This window comes from Condylura cristata, unplaced genomic scaffold (assembly GCF_000260355.1).
Source record: "Condylura cristata isolate star-nosed mole 26May11 unplaced genomic scaffold, ConCri1.0 scaffold00012, whole genome shotgun sequence".
Lineage (NCBI taxonomy): Eukaryota > Metazoa > Chordata > Mammalia > Eulipotyphla > Talpidae > Condylura > Condylura cristata.
Genome location: NW_004567113.1, coordinates 301,815 through 319,958, shown reverse-complemented (window position 1 = coordinate 319,958; position 18,144 = coordinate 301,815). Strand labels below are relative to the sequence as shown.

At 37.9% G+C, this 18,144-nt stretch overlaps 1 protein-coding gene across 1 annotated transcript in view; it reads left to right on the top strand.

Annotated features, from left to right (window-relative positions):
* The first annotated feature begins 6 nt into the window (after window positions 1-6).
* The window catches only part of RAP1GDS1 (RAP1, GTP-GDP dissociation stimulator 1), a 240,555-nt gene continuing 222,417 nt past the window's right edge, over window positions 7-18,144 (top strand). The window contains exon 1 of the mRNA XM_012724148.1: window positions 7-161. Within this exon, the coding sequence (XP_012579602.1) occupies window positions 158-161 (4 nt within the window). The 5' untranslated portion in view covers window positions 7-157. The remainder of the gene's footprint in view (window positions 162-18,144) is intronic.

The following is an 18,144-nucleotide window of genomic DNA, read 5'->3' as shown; positions in this document are numbered from 1 at the left end:
AGCGAACAGCGGCGGCGGCGGCAGAGCGTCTCTTGCACCCCGGCGGCCGTCCCCAGAGGGCCCCTCTTTGGCTGCCTTAGAGACGGAGGCTGAGGAGGCCGCTGCGCCGCCACACCGAACATCTTCGCCGCGCGGTTCCTCATTATCTGGGAAGAACATGGGTAAGTCATCCTTCCCTGTTCTTTGACATTCTCCTCAGTGTATTTCAGTACTGGAAGCCTTTTTGTCGCGCAGAGTGCTGGGTTTCTCACGTCCTCGCGTGTCAGGTGGTGGCTTTTTTCCTGCGGAGAGAGGGCCATGCGAAACGCCGGGGCCGGGCTCTGCCCGCGCTTTGGGGCAGAAGCTGGGTGGGCTGGGCCTCGGGGTCCGCCCGGCCACCGCCTTGGGCACACCTGCCTCCCTTCTCAGCTCTTGCCGCTGCGCGGTCTGGCCGGGCGAAGCTTGCCTCACCAGCTTCTCCGGCGCTTGGCCCTCCCTCCATCCCGGTTTATGGGCCTCTGGCTCTGCAAGCTTAGATACCTGGCTTCCTCCTCAAGAACAACCCTTTAGCCTCTCTTCTCAGTTAGGGCGACTATCTCCAGCGTAGGGACTGCCCCTTTCGAGGCGGGTAGCAAGTGGTTTGTGAGGACGATTTTACGACCTCTACAGAAAGCATTTTCCATGGGGAAAGCAGACTGCGTCTTAGGTTGGGAGGATGACTTGTCAGAGGCCACGGGGAACGCGAGGGACGACGGGTACAGCCGCTAGTTGTGGGAATTGGTGTAGAGCGATTACAGTGTGCGGTGTGCCTGCGTGCAGCGCGTTTTCTCGTTTCCTTCGTCTATCTACGGTAGCAGGAAATTATACTTTGTATGAGGTTACTCAACTTGTTATTCTTTTCTGTTCTTTGTCTAACTCTGAATATTACAATTTTAGTTTTTTTTTTTTTGTATTTATAGTTAATATCAAATGATTATTTGGGTACAATACTTAAAAAGGCAAGTGTATTTAATAAAAGTACATATAATAATAATTCTAAAATTTTTTCCTGTAATATATTTCTTAGCTGTTAAGGTTAGTTATTACACAAACGTCTGGTGAATTCTGTAATGCAATGAGAAAGATTTAAAAAAAGAAATGATTATTTGGAATACCATACTTCCCCATATTTCTTCTTTAACATTGATTTTCACTGTAACCTGCCAGCTTGGCTTTCCCACCTCTTCTGCTCAAGTTACTTTAAGCTTGAGATGAGTGAGGTCCTTTCAACTGTCAGTGTAGTGCTGGAGGTGTCCAGCAATTAAGATTATTGCAGGAACTATCTAAATCTAGAAATGAGATATATGAAGCTTACTCGAAGAGAAGATATTCTTTGCTTTGAGGAGGAGGTGGTATGCCTGAAAAAAAAAAAAAAAAACAAAAAACCTAGGGTCCTGATTTTATTTCTTTTTTAAAGTTTTTTTTTCTTTCAATGTATTTAAATTTCTGTACAAATTAGGTGGCCTGTTTATATATACCCAGCTTTCTGTAGAAGTAGAATTTCAAGTAAATACTAATTCAGGCTATTCTGCACATTACACCTTTCTGTTGAACATAACAAAAAGTTTCTTAATTTAGGCCACAGGTTGGACCTAAAACATAATATTTCCCTATCTCCCATAGTGAGCTTAAAATAATTCACTAACTAAAACTGTAATTTGTAAGTTGAATCAGAACCAGTAAAAAAATCTAATTCTGTTACAGTGGTGGTTAATAAAAATTTTAAATGGAGTTACTTATTTAAAAAAAAAATCTTGAAAACTTGACTGTTATTGGTTGATTTAAAAAATGGTAACAAATACTGATATCTTGTTTGAAAATCTCACATTGTCTTGCTTAAACATAGCACTGTAGCTTGTTGGCAGTTTTATCATTTACATAGTTTGCCTTATAATGGAGTGTGGAAAATCATGTGTTATTAATATTTATGTGTTCTGCTCTCCAGGTATTTAGTAAATCTTGGTAATTTAATTGCTGAACTGTTATCTTCTGCTTGTGGAACTGAAAGTATATAAATTTTGAACCAACATTTGTGTTGATATTATGGAGGTATGGACAAAGTGGGAACAGAGAAGTGTCATTTTACTCTGACTACTCACCTCCCAAAAATAAATATAAAAGAATGAAACCGAAACCCTTGGGTTGTCTGAGAAGTGTGGGCTTGGGGGCAGTTGTTATTCAAATCTTTTCCTTCTGCTCTGTTTTCATTGGACAGGCAGTTTAGGGTGTTATTAGTAGGTGCATACAATAATGTAAAATTGAAACCTTGTAAAACAGTTTTGTATTCTGAGTCAAGAAATTAATTGCAACAAGTCACACACATGTAAAATGTAGAAAGGATGAATGGTAGGGGGAGCTAAAGCACTTTTTTTTTTTTTTTTTTTTTTAGATTTATTTATTTATTCATACAGAGCTGGGGTACAGGCCAGAGGCTCAGGGGCGGTGAGAGGCTTCACCAGAGACAGAGTGGGGAGCAGAACAGGCAGATCGATGAAGTACACTGCTGAGGGAAGCAGCGGGCGGGTCAGGAGAGGTCTGGCTCGCCATGTGGTCTCCTCTGGGGCAGGCGGCAGGCGGGAATCGAACTCATGCGGAAGTGGCTTCAGATTCTTAGTGCTGCGCTTTAACCCGCTGCGCCACCAGGGAGGGCCTAAAGCACTTTTTATCATTTCAAGAAATAAATAAGGTGATTTGTAAGAATAATGTGACATACTTATTGACTGGTTTTAATTAAGGTGAAGAAAGTTTCCTGTATAATTTTAGAAGTTTAGTTGTTTTTTGTATATCTTTTACATATATTGAAATATTTATTGAATATCAAGTATGTACAGTATTTCAAGTTGCTTGTTGTCTTAGCAGGAGTGATGTGACATATACAAGGAAAATAATAAAGATAGTGCATAAATGATATAAAATGCCTTTACATATGCTCAGGGGATGGGGAAGTGGTTTTAGAAAAATGTTATTTGATGTTACTTGAACTAAAGCCTGCTTAAGCTTCCGAATGATAAAAGTAAATGGATACTGTTAATCAGGATTGGGGAGGAGGGAGAGAAATGACACAAATGAGGATAGAGGTTGGGAACATTTATAGAGTTTAAGGATATGATTGAATGGCCTTGTTTGCCTGCAGCAAAAGTTAAGGAAATAATGGGTGACAGAGATGAAAAGGTATTTTAGATAAAAATGACATAATTGGGAACGTTAAATGCCAAGTTGTAGAAGTTTTTGGACTTGATTTGTTTATTGAGGAACTGTTTAAATATTTATTAGTTAAGCTTTGGATCTCATATGTAAAATAGGAAACTTTGTTGGTTGAGTGCAGGATGAACTGGATGAGAAACTATGACCACGTTAGAAGGTGGTGCAGTTTGGGTGAAAATAATCAGTGTCCTAAAGTAGGCATTGGCAATTGGAATAGAATATTGCAAATTATAAGCTGGGTTATTTCATAATGGTTTGAATCTGGAGTTGAAAAAGGATCACAAATTATCAGGGCATTGAAGAGCATGCAGGGTATGTGTGTGTGTGCGCCTGCGCATGTGTGTACACATCCATATATATTTCACTTATTGGAAGAAGAAGCACCGATAGTCAGTTTTGAACCTGTTGATTTGGGCTATTTGAGCTGCATCTAGAGCCTCTGCTTCTTGATGACTTTGTTACTGAATCCATTTCTGATACTAGTGTCTGGTGTGTAGTAGATATGCACAAAAAATATGCCCGCTGACTAAAGCTAAGTTAAAAAAAAAAATAAATAAAAGTTATTGGGGCCTCCCTGGTGGCACAGGTGTTAGTTTCAGTACTATCAAGCTATAGGCTGGCTGTCCCAGCATCAGTTCGATTCTCAGCCAGGGAGCTAGCCCACAAGGCACCATAGGCCTCACCTATCTCACCTGTTGCTCTCTCTGCAGTGTATTTCAGTAGATCCGCTTATTCTGCTCTCCACTCTGTCTTTGGTTATGCCTTTTACCTACTCCCTCCAACTCCACTCTGGCATATACCCCAGCTCTTGCATGCATGCATAAATAAAAATGAATCTTTTAAAATATGTAAGTTATTCTTAAGAATGGATTTGTACTTTACAGAGATCTGGTAGTTACCCACAAATATTTGAAGCTAGGTAGATGAGAGTAAAAAAAGAAAAATAAGTAAATTTGTTCAAGGTGGGAATTTTGTGGAATCCCCTTTTCCTTTTGTAAAAAAGAATGGGGTGATTTGACAGTAAAGATGACAGAAGTAGGTAGGAGTGAAAGGCTAGAATAGATATGTGGTAGCTTTAAGAGTGAACAATAATGTCTGTTGCTTCAGAATAATCAGAGTAAGAAGGGCTGGGGGAAGGCTCTTGGTTGATGTGATTTGATTAGTGTATTATCCAGTATATTTACTAAAAATCAATTTTAAGAGGTTTATCGATATAAAGACCCAGTTATGAAGACTAGCTAATGATAAAATAGAGTTTATAATGTATAGTTACATTCCTTTGCATAGTTTTCTTTTAGCGTTTTAAAATGTTGTACTTTGTTGGACTGATTCTTGCCTGAGAATAATTGTAATTTCACTGTAGTGCCTCATATTTCTTTGATATTTCCATTTTGTCTTTGTGTCTTAGTACAGTACATTTTTACTGGTGCACATATACTACATTTATATGTGTGTGTGCGCACGCGTGTGTGTACACACACACACACACATTTAATGTAGAAGGAGTCTAAATTACTCTCGTTGAAGGCAGAGTTACCTTCCAAAATCTCTGTAGTGTGACTTGGAAAGCCTTTAATAGCCTTGACAAGTTCTAATAATTCACTTTGAGAACACAAAAGTTTTTACTTTCACTATGCAATATTGGGAAAAGTGTGGTTCTTTCCAGAGGTTCCAGATCACTTTAATTTGAATTTGGCAATTTTGAAGGCATTGCAGTAGCCCTAAGAATATGCAATATATTACTACCAACTTGTAGAGGTCAGAAGGAATGGAGAGGGAAAAGCCGCTTCTTTGGGGACTCTATTAATTTTAAGAATGAAGTATTTGAATAGTTGGAAAAATAATTTTAAATACTTTTAACTTGGCTCTTGTGGAGAGGAAATGATAATAAATGAAAGCGTCAGGCTAGGTTAACACTTATTTAGTTCTAAAGTTCTATGGCTCTTTAATATTAAAATTAAAATACACAGAATATCACTGCTATACTATGGCATACCTATTTGTATACAACTATTGAAGGAAAAAAGGCAGTATTTATTGTGTTAGCAACTTCAGGATTGAGTCAGTTTGTTAGGTTTATATAAGTAGGTGGCCTAAAATATGAATGCTGGTTTAAAATTTCAGGGTAATGTAATAATCTCAGTGCATCTAGTTATATAATTTCTGTTGCTTGAAACATTATTGGAGCTAAAACTGAGTATTAGTATTACAGGATAGGGAGGGGGCACCCCAGAATTCCTAAACTTGCTTGTTCTAAGTAGGTTTTGCCATATGCCTCATCAAGACAAAATGTGTAAGACCTTTAGTGGAAAGGAACTTTAATACATAAAAGAAAAGACAACAGTATGGTTTCCAGATCAAGCACTTGAAGTTTCCCACTCCTTCATGGGTAAATGTCCAGCCAAACAATGTTGGCCCAAAGCAAGGCACAAAAGCCTCCACATGTCGAAAGCACCTCTCAGTGAAGACCCAAAGAAAAGGCTCAGAAACAGGTAAGACTGGAAGGAAAAGAGAAAAGTCAAAATCAAGACAAAAGTTACCATTGTGGGTCTTTCACTTAGGACTGAAAAGCAAGTGTAGCTTCTTCACATGTCTCTGCTACATGTGCCTCCTCCAGGTTTTTTCTTGCTCTTCATCCTTCTTTCTTCCTTTCTTAGTCTCTCCAGCATCTTCTCCCTGCTCAGCTCTACTGTCCCTTAGGTGGGGCAAGGAATCTGCCCCCCCCCTTTTTTCAGGAGACCAACCACCCTGTTACTTAAGAGTATGATAAATGGAAGTAGTTGAACTGCCCGTCATGATTGGCCTTGCAACTCTAAAGTTCTATGACTTTTTATCTAAAAAAAGGAAATTTCTTTTTTCCAGATGGTCTTAATATCTGGCCTCTCTTCTAAAGGCTATTTTGCTCAATTTTGTCCGTGTTTATGGCTTCAACTACTATCTGTTGGTGGCTATACATATGTACCATTATTTATATTCATGAGGTTATATGTAAAGTGTAACAAAATAATTAAGTAATGATGAGTTGTATTGATACCTGTCTGTTTTAATATATAACTTAAGTTTGTACATATGCAATTTAATCTTCAGTAATCACTGCTTAAATAGTTGCCTGAATATTGGAATTTGGCCACCTCCCTGGTGGTGCAGCAGGTTAAAACACAGCACTAAGCTAAACCCACTTAAGCATGAGTATGATCCCTGCTCCAGAGGTGGTCCACATGGCGTGGCAGACCGCTCCTGACCAGACTGCTGCTCCCCTCTGCAGTGTATGTCAACAGTTGGCTTGTTCTGCTCCCCACTCTGTCTGGTGAATCCTCTCACCACCCCTGTACCTCTGGCCTGTACCTCAGTTCTGTATGCATAAATAAATTTCTGAAAATCTAGCAGCTACATCTTACTGACTGGTAAAAGGAACTCCAGTACATCATTCAATTAGTAATTAATATTTATTATTAGTTATTGAGGTAATTTAAATAATTAAACCATTGTTCAACTGGGCCTTTTTCTGTTACATATTTTTTTTACCACCACCATTTGTAACATGTAGCAGCTATTCTATTTCAGATTTAAAATTTTCTACTTCAGAATTTTAAATTTTCTACTTCATAATTAAAATTTTCTTCACTTTGAAAAACTTCTGTATGTTGTTTTAAGCAGACTCTTTATATTGACTAATTTTGTAGTCATTTCATGCTGGACATTGATTTCTCAAAAGAAAAAAAATCTAGGGCAGTATTATCTAAGTAGTATATTATAACTAATATCTCTGCTAACTCATCAAGAACCAATTAAAACTCTCAAACTCTCAAAAAATCATTTGCACTTTTTCTTTTTTGGTTAGATATTGATATTCACCCAGTGTTCTCACACCTTCAAGCTATTCTCATAAAAAGCTCTTTAAATTTGCTTCCTCTGAAAACTTGGTTGCTGCAGTCAATTTAACTCACTTGTAACTCATAAATAAATAGCTTTCCTTGATTATAAACAAATGAGCTATTCTGAAAATTAGCTTTTCATGTACATATATTTTGAAGAAATTTGCTGTGATGAGATATTTTGTTTTATATATTTTTTATTTATCTGATATTACTTTACCGTGTATTGTGAATATGATGAATATTATCCTAGTAATAGGGGTCTGTATGGTATTTTATGATCTTAGGTATAGTGTCATTACAAGCCATTTAATGCAATTATGCAATAATCTATATAGCTTCTCAGGTGCCTTTAAAGCATGGCATTTGAAGTATAAAGTAAAGTATGCTTCTTTTAACATGATGTTCAAATGCAGCTGTATTATGGCATGCCATTTTTAAAGGTCGTCATGTGCAGAGGGCTGCTAGATTCTACTGGACTGCCAAATTCTAGAGAAAATTACTCCTTATGTATTAAAAAAGGATTGTCTAACATTTAAGAATTATGTAAAATTATTATAGAAAAAGAAAATATGCTGTAATTTTGTTATTTGTTATTTATTTTTTTTTTTTTTAAAGATTTATTTATTTGTACATACACAACTGGGGTACAGGCCAGAGGCTCAGGGGCGGTGAGAGACTTCACCAGAGACAGAGTGGGGAACAGAACAGGCAGATCGACGAAGTACACTGCTGAGGGAAGCAGCGGGCGGGTCAGGAGAGGTCTGCCACGCCATGTGGTCTCCTCCAGGGCAGGCGGGAATCGAACTCATGCGGAAGTGGCTTTAGCTTCGTAGTGCAGTGCTTTAACCCGCTGCGCCACCAGGGAGGGCCTATTTGTTATTTTTAAAACTATATGTAAGACTAGTTTCAATAACTAGTTTCAAATAGAGGGTGTTTATCCAATTCATAGGTGGGTGTAGAGTAAATTAATTGCTCAAGCTTTTGCACCATTGGCTTCTGGCTGTCATTGTGGCCTTGAATGCAGGAAGCTCTTGGGAACATGGGCTCCGTGTAGGAATGCCTGATGGTGGGCACCTGTAGGGCAGCATCACAGAGGATGGCAGTTACTAGAAGAAGAGACCACAAGATGATGTCAGAGAGAGTAAAGATTTGCCTGGAGCTGGTTGGCTTACTGGCCTTCTGCCCTAATCCCCTGTCTGCCCTGCACCTGATTGCTTCACTACAAAGCTGAAAAATCCACCAAGGGCTTGAGAACTCTGCCTTATTCATAGAGAATCTATCCTGTGCCCTGCAAACCTGCCATTACAGTGGGGGTTTTGTTTTTATAATCAGAAATAATACACTGGAATTCTTGTACTTTAACCAAAAGTTGCTTTTCACAACATGGAAAAACTCATACAGTCTAACATTATTTTTAATAAGAAGTCTATCAAGTTAAATTCTTTTAATTCTTCTGAAAAACTTGCCCCTTTGAAGAGTTCTCAAGTAACGCCAATAGAGATGAGACTTACTATAAAAAGTGAAGTTACATACATACAATTAAGTTTCACGGGAATACAAATGCTGTGTCATTTTTAATTTGTTTAAAGATTTATTTATGTATGCAAGAACTGGGGCAGTGGCTAGAGGTGTGTGTGGGAGAGTGAGAAGATTCACCAGAGTGGGGAGCAGAACAGGCAGAATTACTGAAATACACTGCTGAGGGGAGCCACAGGTGGGACAGGAGAGGTCTGCTGAGCCATGTAGGTCACCTCGTTGTTCCAGGATTGAACTCATGCTGCATTGGCTGTGCATAACTTCATAGTGCTTGTTTTAATCACTAGGGAGGGCCCTGCTTTACCTTTTAAATGAAAAGATATATTTGACCTCACATAACAAAATCTGTTAGAACAAATACCACTTATATGAGCTGATTAATTTCTTTTTTTTTTAAGATTTATTTATTTATTCATACAGAACTGGGGTACAGGCCAGAGATGCGGAGGGTGAGAGGCTTCACCAGAGACAGAGTGGGGAGCAGAACAGGCAGATCGACGAAGGACACTGCTGAGGGGAGCAGCGGGCGGGTCAGGAGAGGTCTGCCACGCCATGTGGATCTCCTCCGAGGCAGGCGGGGATCGAACTCATGCAGAAGTGGCTTAAGCTTCATAGTGCAGTGCTTTAACCTGCTGTGCCACCAGGGAGGGCCTAATTTAATTTCTTTTAGTTGTCAGAAAGCATTTTGGGTAATAGTGGTTAAGTTCCAAGAACGTACAACTAATTGCCCACTGTATTATGTTTTTGTCATTTATGTGGTTTGTGCAAAGTACCATCAGACCAGAAACACAAGACTAGCATTACAGAAATTTACAAAATAAATAGTACAAGTACTCATGTTTTCTGTTATTGAATAGCTTAATCTCTAATGGGTAAAGAATAATGGAAAATAAAGGAGTAATAGAAACAGATGAGGTTATCGTTTGAGATCTTGAAAAACACAAGACCCGAGAGACAATAAATGAGGATCAAATTTGCTTATTCAACGCCTAGTAGAACATTTATTAAGATCTAGACTATTTTTTTCAATAATTACTTACTATTTCAGTTAAACCGTAAAGCTAGAATATGTACCTAGCATTCTGTTATTGTTGAGATGCTGTGGCAGAAGCTGCTGTCTGGTACATTCATTTCATTGGGATTTCCTTACTCCCTTCTTTACATCCTTCCCGCCTTCTTCTCTCCCTCCCTTCCGTTCTTCCTTTATCGAATGCATAGACAGTTGTTAGCAAACCAAGTTATCAAATTTATTAGGTTATAAACTTATTTTTTTTAAAGATTTATTTATTTGTTTATACAGAACTGGGGTACAGGCCAGAGGAGGGTGGTGAGAGGATTCACCAGAGACAGAGTGGGGAGCGAACAGGCAGATGGATGAAGTACATTGCTTAGGGGAGCAGCGGTGGGTCAGGAAAGGTCTGCCATATGGATCCATGTGGATCACCTCCAGGGCAGGCGGGGATTGAACTCATGGAGAAGTGGCTTTGGATTCTTAGTTTTGTGCTTTAAACTGCTGTGTCACCAGGGAGGGCCTGTAAACTCATTCTTAATGATCTTAATCTATATAAAGCATGGTAGAGGCAGTCATTTGCTTTGCATAGCTTCTGTATATGTGAGATTTTTATGTGTTTCATTTTACATGTATGGACTGTCTATGTAGTAGAAAGAGCTTAGACTGATGACATTGCATGTCTGGACTTATCCTAACTTCTGTGCCCATCTTTCTGTATACATTATTCAGCTTGAAATTTAACTTTTTCATCTGTTAAAGCACATAGTGATAACAAAACCTATTTCACTAAGTAGTTGCAAATATTATAAAATAATATCCTTTTGAATTTAATTTTTATTTCCAAAACTAAAAACACCATCCAGTATATTTCAGACACTAAGACACTTCTGTTTGTATTCAGGGCTTAAAGCTATCAAAGGATATAATGCTGCTTGTTGTATTCTTCTAACCAGATGATATAGTGAATGTTTAGGTTATTTATTTTTCATTTAGGTTATTTATTTTTCATTTCTGTTTTTATTATAGTAGCAGATTACATTTTCCAAAGTTGACCATGACAGTATATCCTTAGCCCCGTGTATTCTTCTAGAACTTCCTGCTTCCTTTTGAGCTTGGGAATTCTTTTCCTGTTGATTGTGAGCATACACATAAATGCTGTTTGATTTCTTAAGGCTGGTAGAAAAAGGCAATGCTGGTTAGATTTTAAAATTGTTTGAACAATGGCTTGCTAGCAGTCCTAAGAAGTCTGAGATCCTGTATAGCTGCCATGATGTCAGGAAGTATAAGCACATAGGTGTCCAATCTCAGCTTAGATCCTTACCTTCAGTTCCTCAACACCTGTGAGTGAATGATCCACAAATGATTCAAGCGGTACTGTCCCTGGACCATTCCCTGAGATACCATGAGCCTTTGGGATTCATTATTTAGGTGCCTGATCCTGTGGAACAAAGGCAGATTATCTTCGATGTGACCTTTGTGAAACCCAGTTCATTGATTGTCTCAATAATAAGAAGATTGGTATTAAAAGTCATTAGATTGGCCCTCCCTGATGGCGCAGCAGGTTAAAGCACAGCACTAAGAAGCTTAAGCCACTTCCGCATGAGTTCGATTCTTGCCTGTCCCGGAGGATATATACACATGGCGTGGCAGACCTCTCCTGGCCCGCCTGCTGCTCTCCTCAGCAGTGTACTTCGTCGATCTGCCTATTCTGCTCCCCACTCTGTCTCTGGTGAATCCTCTTATCCTCCTCATCTCTGACCTGTACCCCAGTTCTGTATGAATAAATAAATCTTTAAAAAAAAAAGTCATTAGATTGGAAACTACCTACTGAGACTGAGTAAATATTTCCTGTTTTTTTTTTTTTTTTTAATTCATGTCCATCAACATAGTCTAACAGAACTTTCTCTAGTAAGTAGAATCTATGGTTTCCTTAATTATTCTTTCCTTGGTATTTGGTATTTGTTAGAGATGGTCTTCTATTGTATGGTCGTGGTTCCTCTACCATGAATATGGTTTTTTTTTTTTATATATATGTGGGCTTTCCATTTTATATATATAATGGCTGTCCCATTGATCCCATGTGTCTTATTTTTAGTCATGTCATATTTGAATTACTGTTGCTTTACAATATAAAGTCAGATTATGAAATGCATTCATTTTCTTGTTCCTCCTGCCCCAGAATTATTTTATCTATTTGAGGCCTTTGTGGTTCCATATAACTTTAATATAACTTTAGTACTTTTTTTTTTTCTTTGAAGAATGTTGTTATTTCATGGGGGTTGTTTGCATTGCTTACATCACTTTGGTAGAATAGTAATTTTATTGTGTTGATTCTCCTCACCCATGAATGTGTACTGTTGTTTTGTTTCTCTGTCACAATTTATAAATCTTTTTCTTCTTAGTTAGGTTATTCTAAGGATTTGATTCTTTTGCAGTGATTGCAATTGAATTTCTTCCTGTTCATTATTTGTATTTAAAAATTTGATAGATTTTTGCATGTATGTTTTCTTTTATAGCCTGTCACTTTGCTATATTTATTATTGCTAATAATTTTTGGTGAGTCTTTAAGGTTTTCTACATATAATTTTACGTTATCTGAAAATAGTGATAGTTCATTTCCTCATTTCCAGTCTGGATTCCTTTTTATTTATTGTCTGATTGTTCTAGTTACAGCCTCTAGTGCCAAATTAAATAGGAATGGTGACTTGGCATCCTTGTCTTTTTTATTATCCTAAAGGGAAAACTTTGAGTTTTTTACCATTAAATATTATTTTGTAATATATGACCTTTATTATGTTGAAGTAGCTTCCTTCTATTCCTGTCTTGTTAAGCATTTATGTAATATATGAGTGATGTATTTTGTCAGATTCTTTCTCTTTATCCACTGACATCATATCTTTTCCTTTGTTAATGTAATAAATTATTCATTATTGTGTTGCTTAATTCACCCTGTCATACCTAGAATAAATACCACTTGCTTATGTTGTATAATCATTGTAGTACATTGTGAATTAAATTTGCTAGTATTTTGTTGAAGATTTTTCATAAACATTCATTTGTAATTGGCTTTTGATCTATAATTGGCTTTTGTGCTGCTTTTGTAGGGTGAAGTCGGAATCATAAAAAGTGTTCAGTAGCATCTCCTGTTCTTGAATTTTTAGAGATATTTTGGACAAGATGAGCATAAGTTCTTCAGTGTATAAGAGAATTCACTTGTTAAACTGCCTGGACCAGGCTTTGTCTTTGGAAGATTTTTAAATACTGCTTTTAATTTCAGTTTTCATTTGGATAGTTTTTTCAATGCTTCTTGTTTCTTCCTGGTAAACTGTGTTGTAGGATGTGTTTTCAGGATAATCCCTTAAACTTCTTTGTATTTTTTGTTTTCGTTTTTGCCGTCTATGATAATTTCTACTTCTCCTTCTAATTCTCTTCATTAATATATAATTTCTTGAATTTCCTCTGTTTTATTTACTTTTTTAAAAAAATTATTTATTTGTGCATACACGAACTGGGGTATAGACCAGAGGTGCTGGGGATGGGGTGAGAGTGTTCACCAGAGACAGACTGGGGAACAGAACAAGCTGAAGTACACGGACTGAAATGCACTGCTGCGGGGAGCAGTGGGTGAGGCAGGAGAGGTCTGGTTGGCCATTTGGGTCACCCCCCTGGTCTTTGTGTACTGACTGAGGATAGCTTCATAGTGGTACACTTTTAATACCTTGTGCCACCAGGGAGGGCCTATTTTGTTTATTTTATTATTATTTTTTTTATGATGAACCAAATCTTTTATTGATCTTTTGTATAGTCTTTTGAATTTTGTTTTTAATTAAGATTTATTTATTTATGCATAGAAGAGCTGAGATGCGAGCTAGGGGTGAGGAGGTGAGAGGCTTCACCAGAGATAAAGTACGGAGCAGAATAGGCAGATCTGTTGAAATACACTGATGAGGGGAGCCGTGGGGGTAAGACAGGAGAGGTCTTCTGTGCCATGTTGGTCCCCTGTCTGGCTGGGGATGGAACTCCTGCTGCATTGTTTCCCATAACTTCAAAGTGTTGTAGCTTAACCCATTGTGTCACCAGGGAGGCCCAGTGTTTTAATTTTTTATTTTCTTATTTCTATATTTTCTTCCTGTTTCTTAACTTTAGATCTTGTTTGTTTCTCTTTTCCAAATTGCTTTAGGTGTTATATTGTTTTGGGTTGGGGTTGGGGACTTTATTTTGCTTTTTAATGTGTGTTTTGCTTTTTAATGTGGACCATAATGAATCATCTATTAAGAGTTTTTGCTAATTTCCATAGATTGTGGCAGTTTGTATCCTTGTTTTTATTAGTTATCAAGGTATTTTTTTAAAAAGATTTATTTATTTATTCATACAGAACTGGGGTACAGGCCAGAGATGCAGAGGGTGAGAGGATTCACCAGAGACAGAGTGGGGAGCAGAACGGGCAGATCGACGAAATACACTGCTGAGGGAAGCAGCGGGCGGGTCAGGAGAGGTCTGACGCACCATGTGGTCACCTCCGGGGCAGGTGGGGTTCGAACTCATGAGAGAGTGGCTTAAGCTTCTTAGTGTTGTGCTTTAACCTGCTGTGCCACCAGGGAGTGCCCAATTTTTTTTTTTTTTTAATGTGTGCTTTCGTTTTCTTTTTAATCCACTGACAAGCAGCTTACTGTGTTATCTCCTTGTATTTTTCTTTTTTTCTTTTATATTGGTTCCTCACTTTATGGCATGGTCAGAAAGAATTCTTGCTGATGCTATCTTCATTATTTTATGGACTATTAGCTTGTATCCAAACATATGGTCTACTTTTCAAAATGTTTCATGTGCAATTTAAAAATATGTGCTGAGGACCCTCTCTGGTGGTGCAGTAGGTTAAAGCACAGCACTAAGAAGCTAAGGCCACTTCCGCATGAGTTTGATCCCCGCCTGCCCCAGAGGGATCCACTTGTCATGGGCCTTGGCACGGCAGACCTTTCCTGACCTGCCAGCTACTCCCCTCAGTAGTGTACTTCGTTGATCCGCCTGTTCTGTTCCCCACTTTGTCTTTGGTGAATCCTCTCACCACCCCTGCACTTCTGGCCTGTACAAAGAAATAAATAGATCTTTAAAAAAAAAAAAACAAAAACAAAACAAGAAAAAAATAGATGTGCTGAGTTTTTACAAGGAATGTTCTGTAAATATATGTTAAGCCTGTTGGGTTTAACACTTTATTTAAGGCTAATGTTATTATTTACTTACTTTTTGTCTTGTTGATCTGTCAACGATTGTAAGTTCATTTTTAAAAATTTGATAGTATTGTGTTGTTGATTTATCTCCAGTTCTATTAATAATTACCTTATGTATATTGCTGTGTCATCATTTGGTAAATGTGTTTCATTTTTTTCATAGTGCACTAGAGCCACTATCATAATGTAATGCATTTTTCTATCTTTAATTACTTTTTAAATTGAAAATATATTTTATCTGATATAATCTTCCACACATTTTTTGGTTGCCATTTGCTTGTGGGATTGTCTCTCAGACTTTAACTTTACCTTTTTAATTTTTGTTGTAAGATGAGTTTCGTGTAAACAGAAGAAGACGACTATTTTCAAATCAATTGGGCCACCTTTAGTTGGTGAATTCAAGTGATTTATATTTTGGAATATTTGAGATCTGTTTATTTCTATTTTGTCATTTCAAAGTCCCCCAAACCTATATAACCTCATTCTTTTACCTAATCAGGTATACTGTTTACTGAGACAAGGAGTATGGCAATCTCAGACTGCTATTCCCTGAATAAAGTTTACTAACTCCAGCTCCCTGTCTCCTGCTTGCTTGTGAGTGATGACGGTATCCAGATCTGAGTACAGTCTAAACTGAACTCTGTAACTGCTACAGATGGACTACCCCTTAAATGAAAGGATGAGCCCATTCATGTTGCCAGGATGTTCAGGCCCTAATCTAAGTGTTCACAAGTCATTCCCCTCTGGTTAAAGACAGAAGGAACTCCTAACAGTTATCAAGGACTTCCTTCTCCTTGGGTAACTCCCAGCCAAAGTACTGATCATTCCTGACATTAGGAAACCAAGTTCAGGCAAGAAATGGAGAAATTCCAGTTCCTTGATATCAGTCATAATAGTACATCCTTGTTGCCTGTCACATCTAGTTGCTTTTTACAGCATTATGATTCGTTTGGGCCAATGTGTGTTTCAGTAACAATTGGATGGGAAAACTACAAGTAAATAAATAATTGAGATTTGGGCATCTATTACTGTTAGAGCACCTCTGCTTGGTTTTGGGTCTTTGTTCCACCACAGAGCTCTCTGGGCTGCTTTGAGACTTAATGAGTAATGAAACATGTATGCCTTTGATTTTAGCAATGAAACAAAACAAAAAGACAAAAGGGGTGGGGGGCCGCTCTGAAAAGTATTTAAAAAATAGTACTGCCAGGTGAGACACCACGTACCAATACCTGTGCAAAAAGTGTAACACTTAGAGAGAATACTTGTAAGTGGCTCCATAAATGGACTGAGTTAACTAAGAAAGAGCTTTATTTACAAATGACAAAGTAATTTTAACAGACCCACCTGATTTTTGATCCCATTCCCCTCTTCACCCCCATAAAAATGTTTCTGGTATACAGTTGTTCATTGTTTTTCATTTTTTCTTCATTGATTTTTGCATGTTGACCCATCTTTGTGCCCTGGGATAAAAACCACTCGGTCATGGTGTATTATTCTTTTAATACATTGTTGGATTCTGTCGGGTAAGATTTTGTTGAGGATTTTTGCTCAGTGTTCATTAGGGAAATTGGTCTGAAGTTTTCTTTTCTGTGTTGTCTTTGCCACACTTTGGTATTAGTATGATGTTGGCTTTGTGGAAATTATTTGGTAGTTTTCCCTCTCTTTTGAGTTTTTGAATGAATTTGTGTAGAAAAGCACTAGTTTGTTTCTGAATGTGAGGTAAATCCATTTGGTCCATTTTTGGGGAGGGTTTACTTCTTCAATTTAACTGTTCAACTGTTTAGTTCCTCTGTTTAGTTCTTCTATTTCTTCTTTATCTAGCTTTGGATGTTTGTAGAGTTGTAGGAATTTGTTCATCTCCTCTACATTGTTGAACTTGTTTGCATATAGCTGTTTGTAATACTCTCTTGATTTTCGCTGTATCTTTGTGATTTCTCCTCTTTTATTTATGATCCTGCTTAATTTGTGCTTTTTTTTTTTTTTTCTTTCTTTATGAGCCTGGCTAGGGGTTTGTCTACTTTGTTTACTTTTTCAAAGAACTAACTTTTGGTTTCACTGATTTTTTTTTTGAATTGTTTTCCTAACTTCTCTTTCATTTATTTCTGCTTTGACTTTGATTATTTCCTGTCTTCTACTGGCTTTGGCTTATTTTGTTGTTCTTTTTCTAGTTCTAGGTGGGAGATTAGATTGTTTCTTTGTGCTGTTTCTTGTTTCTTGATGTGAGCCTTTATTGCTTGATTCCCTTCATGGTCAGAGAAGATAGTTGGTATGATATCAATCTTATAACTGCTTTTAATGTGTCCCATAAGTTTTGGAGAGTTGTGTGCTCATTGTCATTCTTTTCAAGGTATTTTTTAATTTCTTCTTTGATCTCATTGATGCAGTGGTTCTCCAGTAGTGTAGGTTTCAGTCTACACCAAGTAGATGGGTTTCTTATCTTCTTCACATGGTTTATAGTTAGTTTGATTACTTCATGGGAGAAGATGGTTGGTGGGCTTGCTTGGGTATTTGTGATTTTTCTTCTCTCTGTTGTTTGTTTTTTAATGCTTTCTATGCATTGAGACACAGCGTTGTTTGTGTTGGCGTGCATTAATTCTGGGTATTTCTGCTGGGGTGTTGGAGGGCTGTTATTTATACTGGGTCTGGGTGGTGTCTGCAAGAATTGCCTGGGTGGGATGATTTTCTCTATTGAACTTATAGCTTCTTCAGGGGGTATCTCAGAAGATAATGGAATTAAAAGAGAATAGGAGTGAGATGAGGAGTTAGGGGAAAGAGGAGGGTGATATGGAAAAGTAATAGGAAGGAAGGTGATAGGGGAGGTGAGGATTAGATGGGGGGCATAGGGAAGAAGGAGGGAATGGAGTGGAGGTAACAAAAAGAGCAGAGACAGCAGCAATAATGTTGCAGGGAAGGAAAAAGCTAGAGGAGACAGAAAACTAGGATAAAAATGAGGAAAGGGCACAGAAATCTAGCAACTGAGCAATACAGGAGCAAAACAAACAAATAAGCAACAAATGCATCCATAAGTAGAGGAGAATTGCCTCTCAGAGGTCTGATGGGTCTCAGTTAGCTAATCTTTGTAGTTTTAGGGTGGCTCCTGGGGAGCACCCTATGATTGGGTAGAACACTATCAGAACCTGCAATTTTGTTGGGGTTTCTTTTTAGTTCCCTGAAGTAGTTGGGCAAATAAGGAAGCTCCTGAGGTTTATTTCCACCCTGGGGCCCCTGATATTTAGAGGGTTATAGTGTAAGGGCTGGCCTTAAAAGGCTG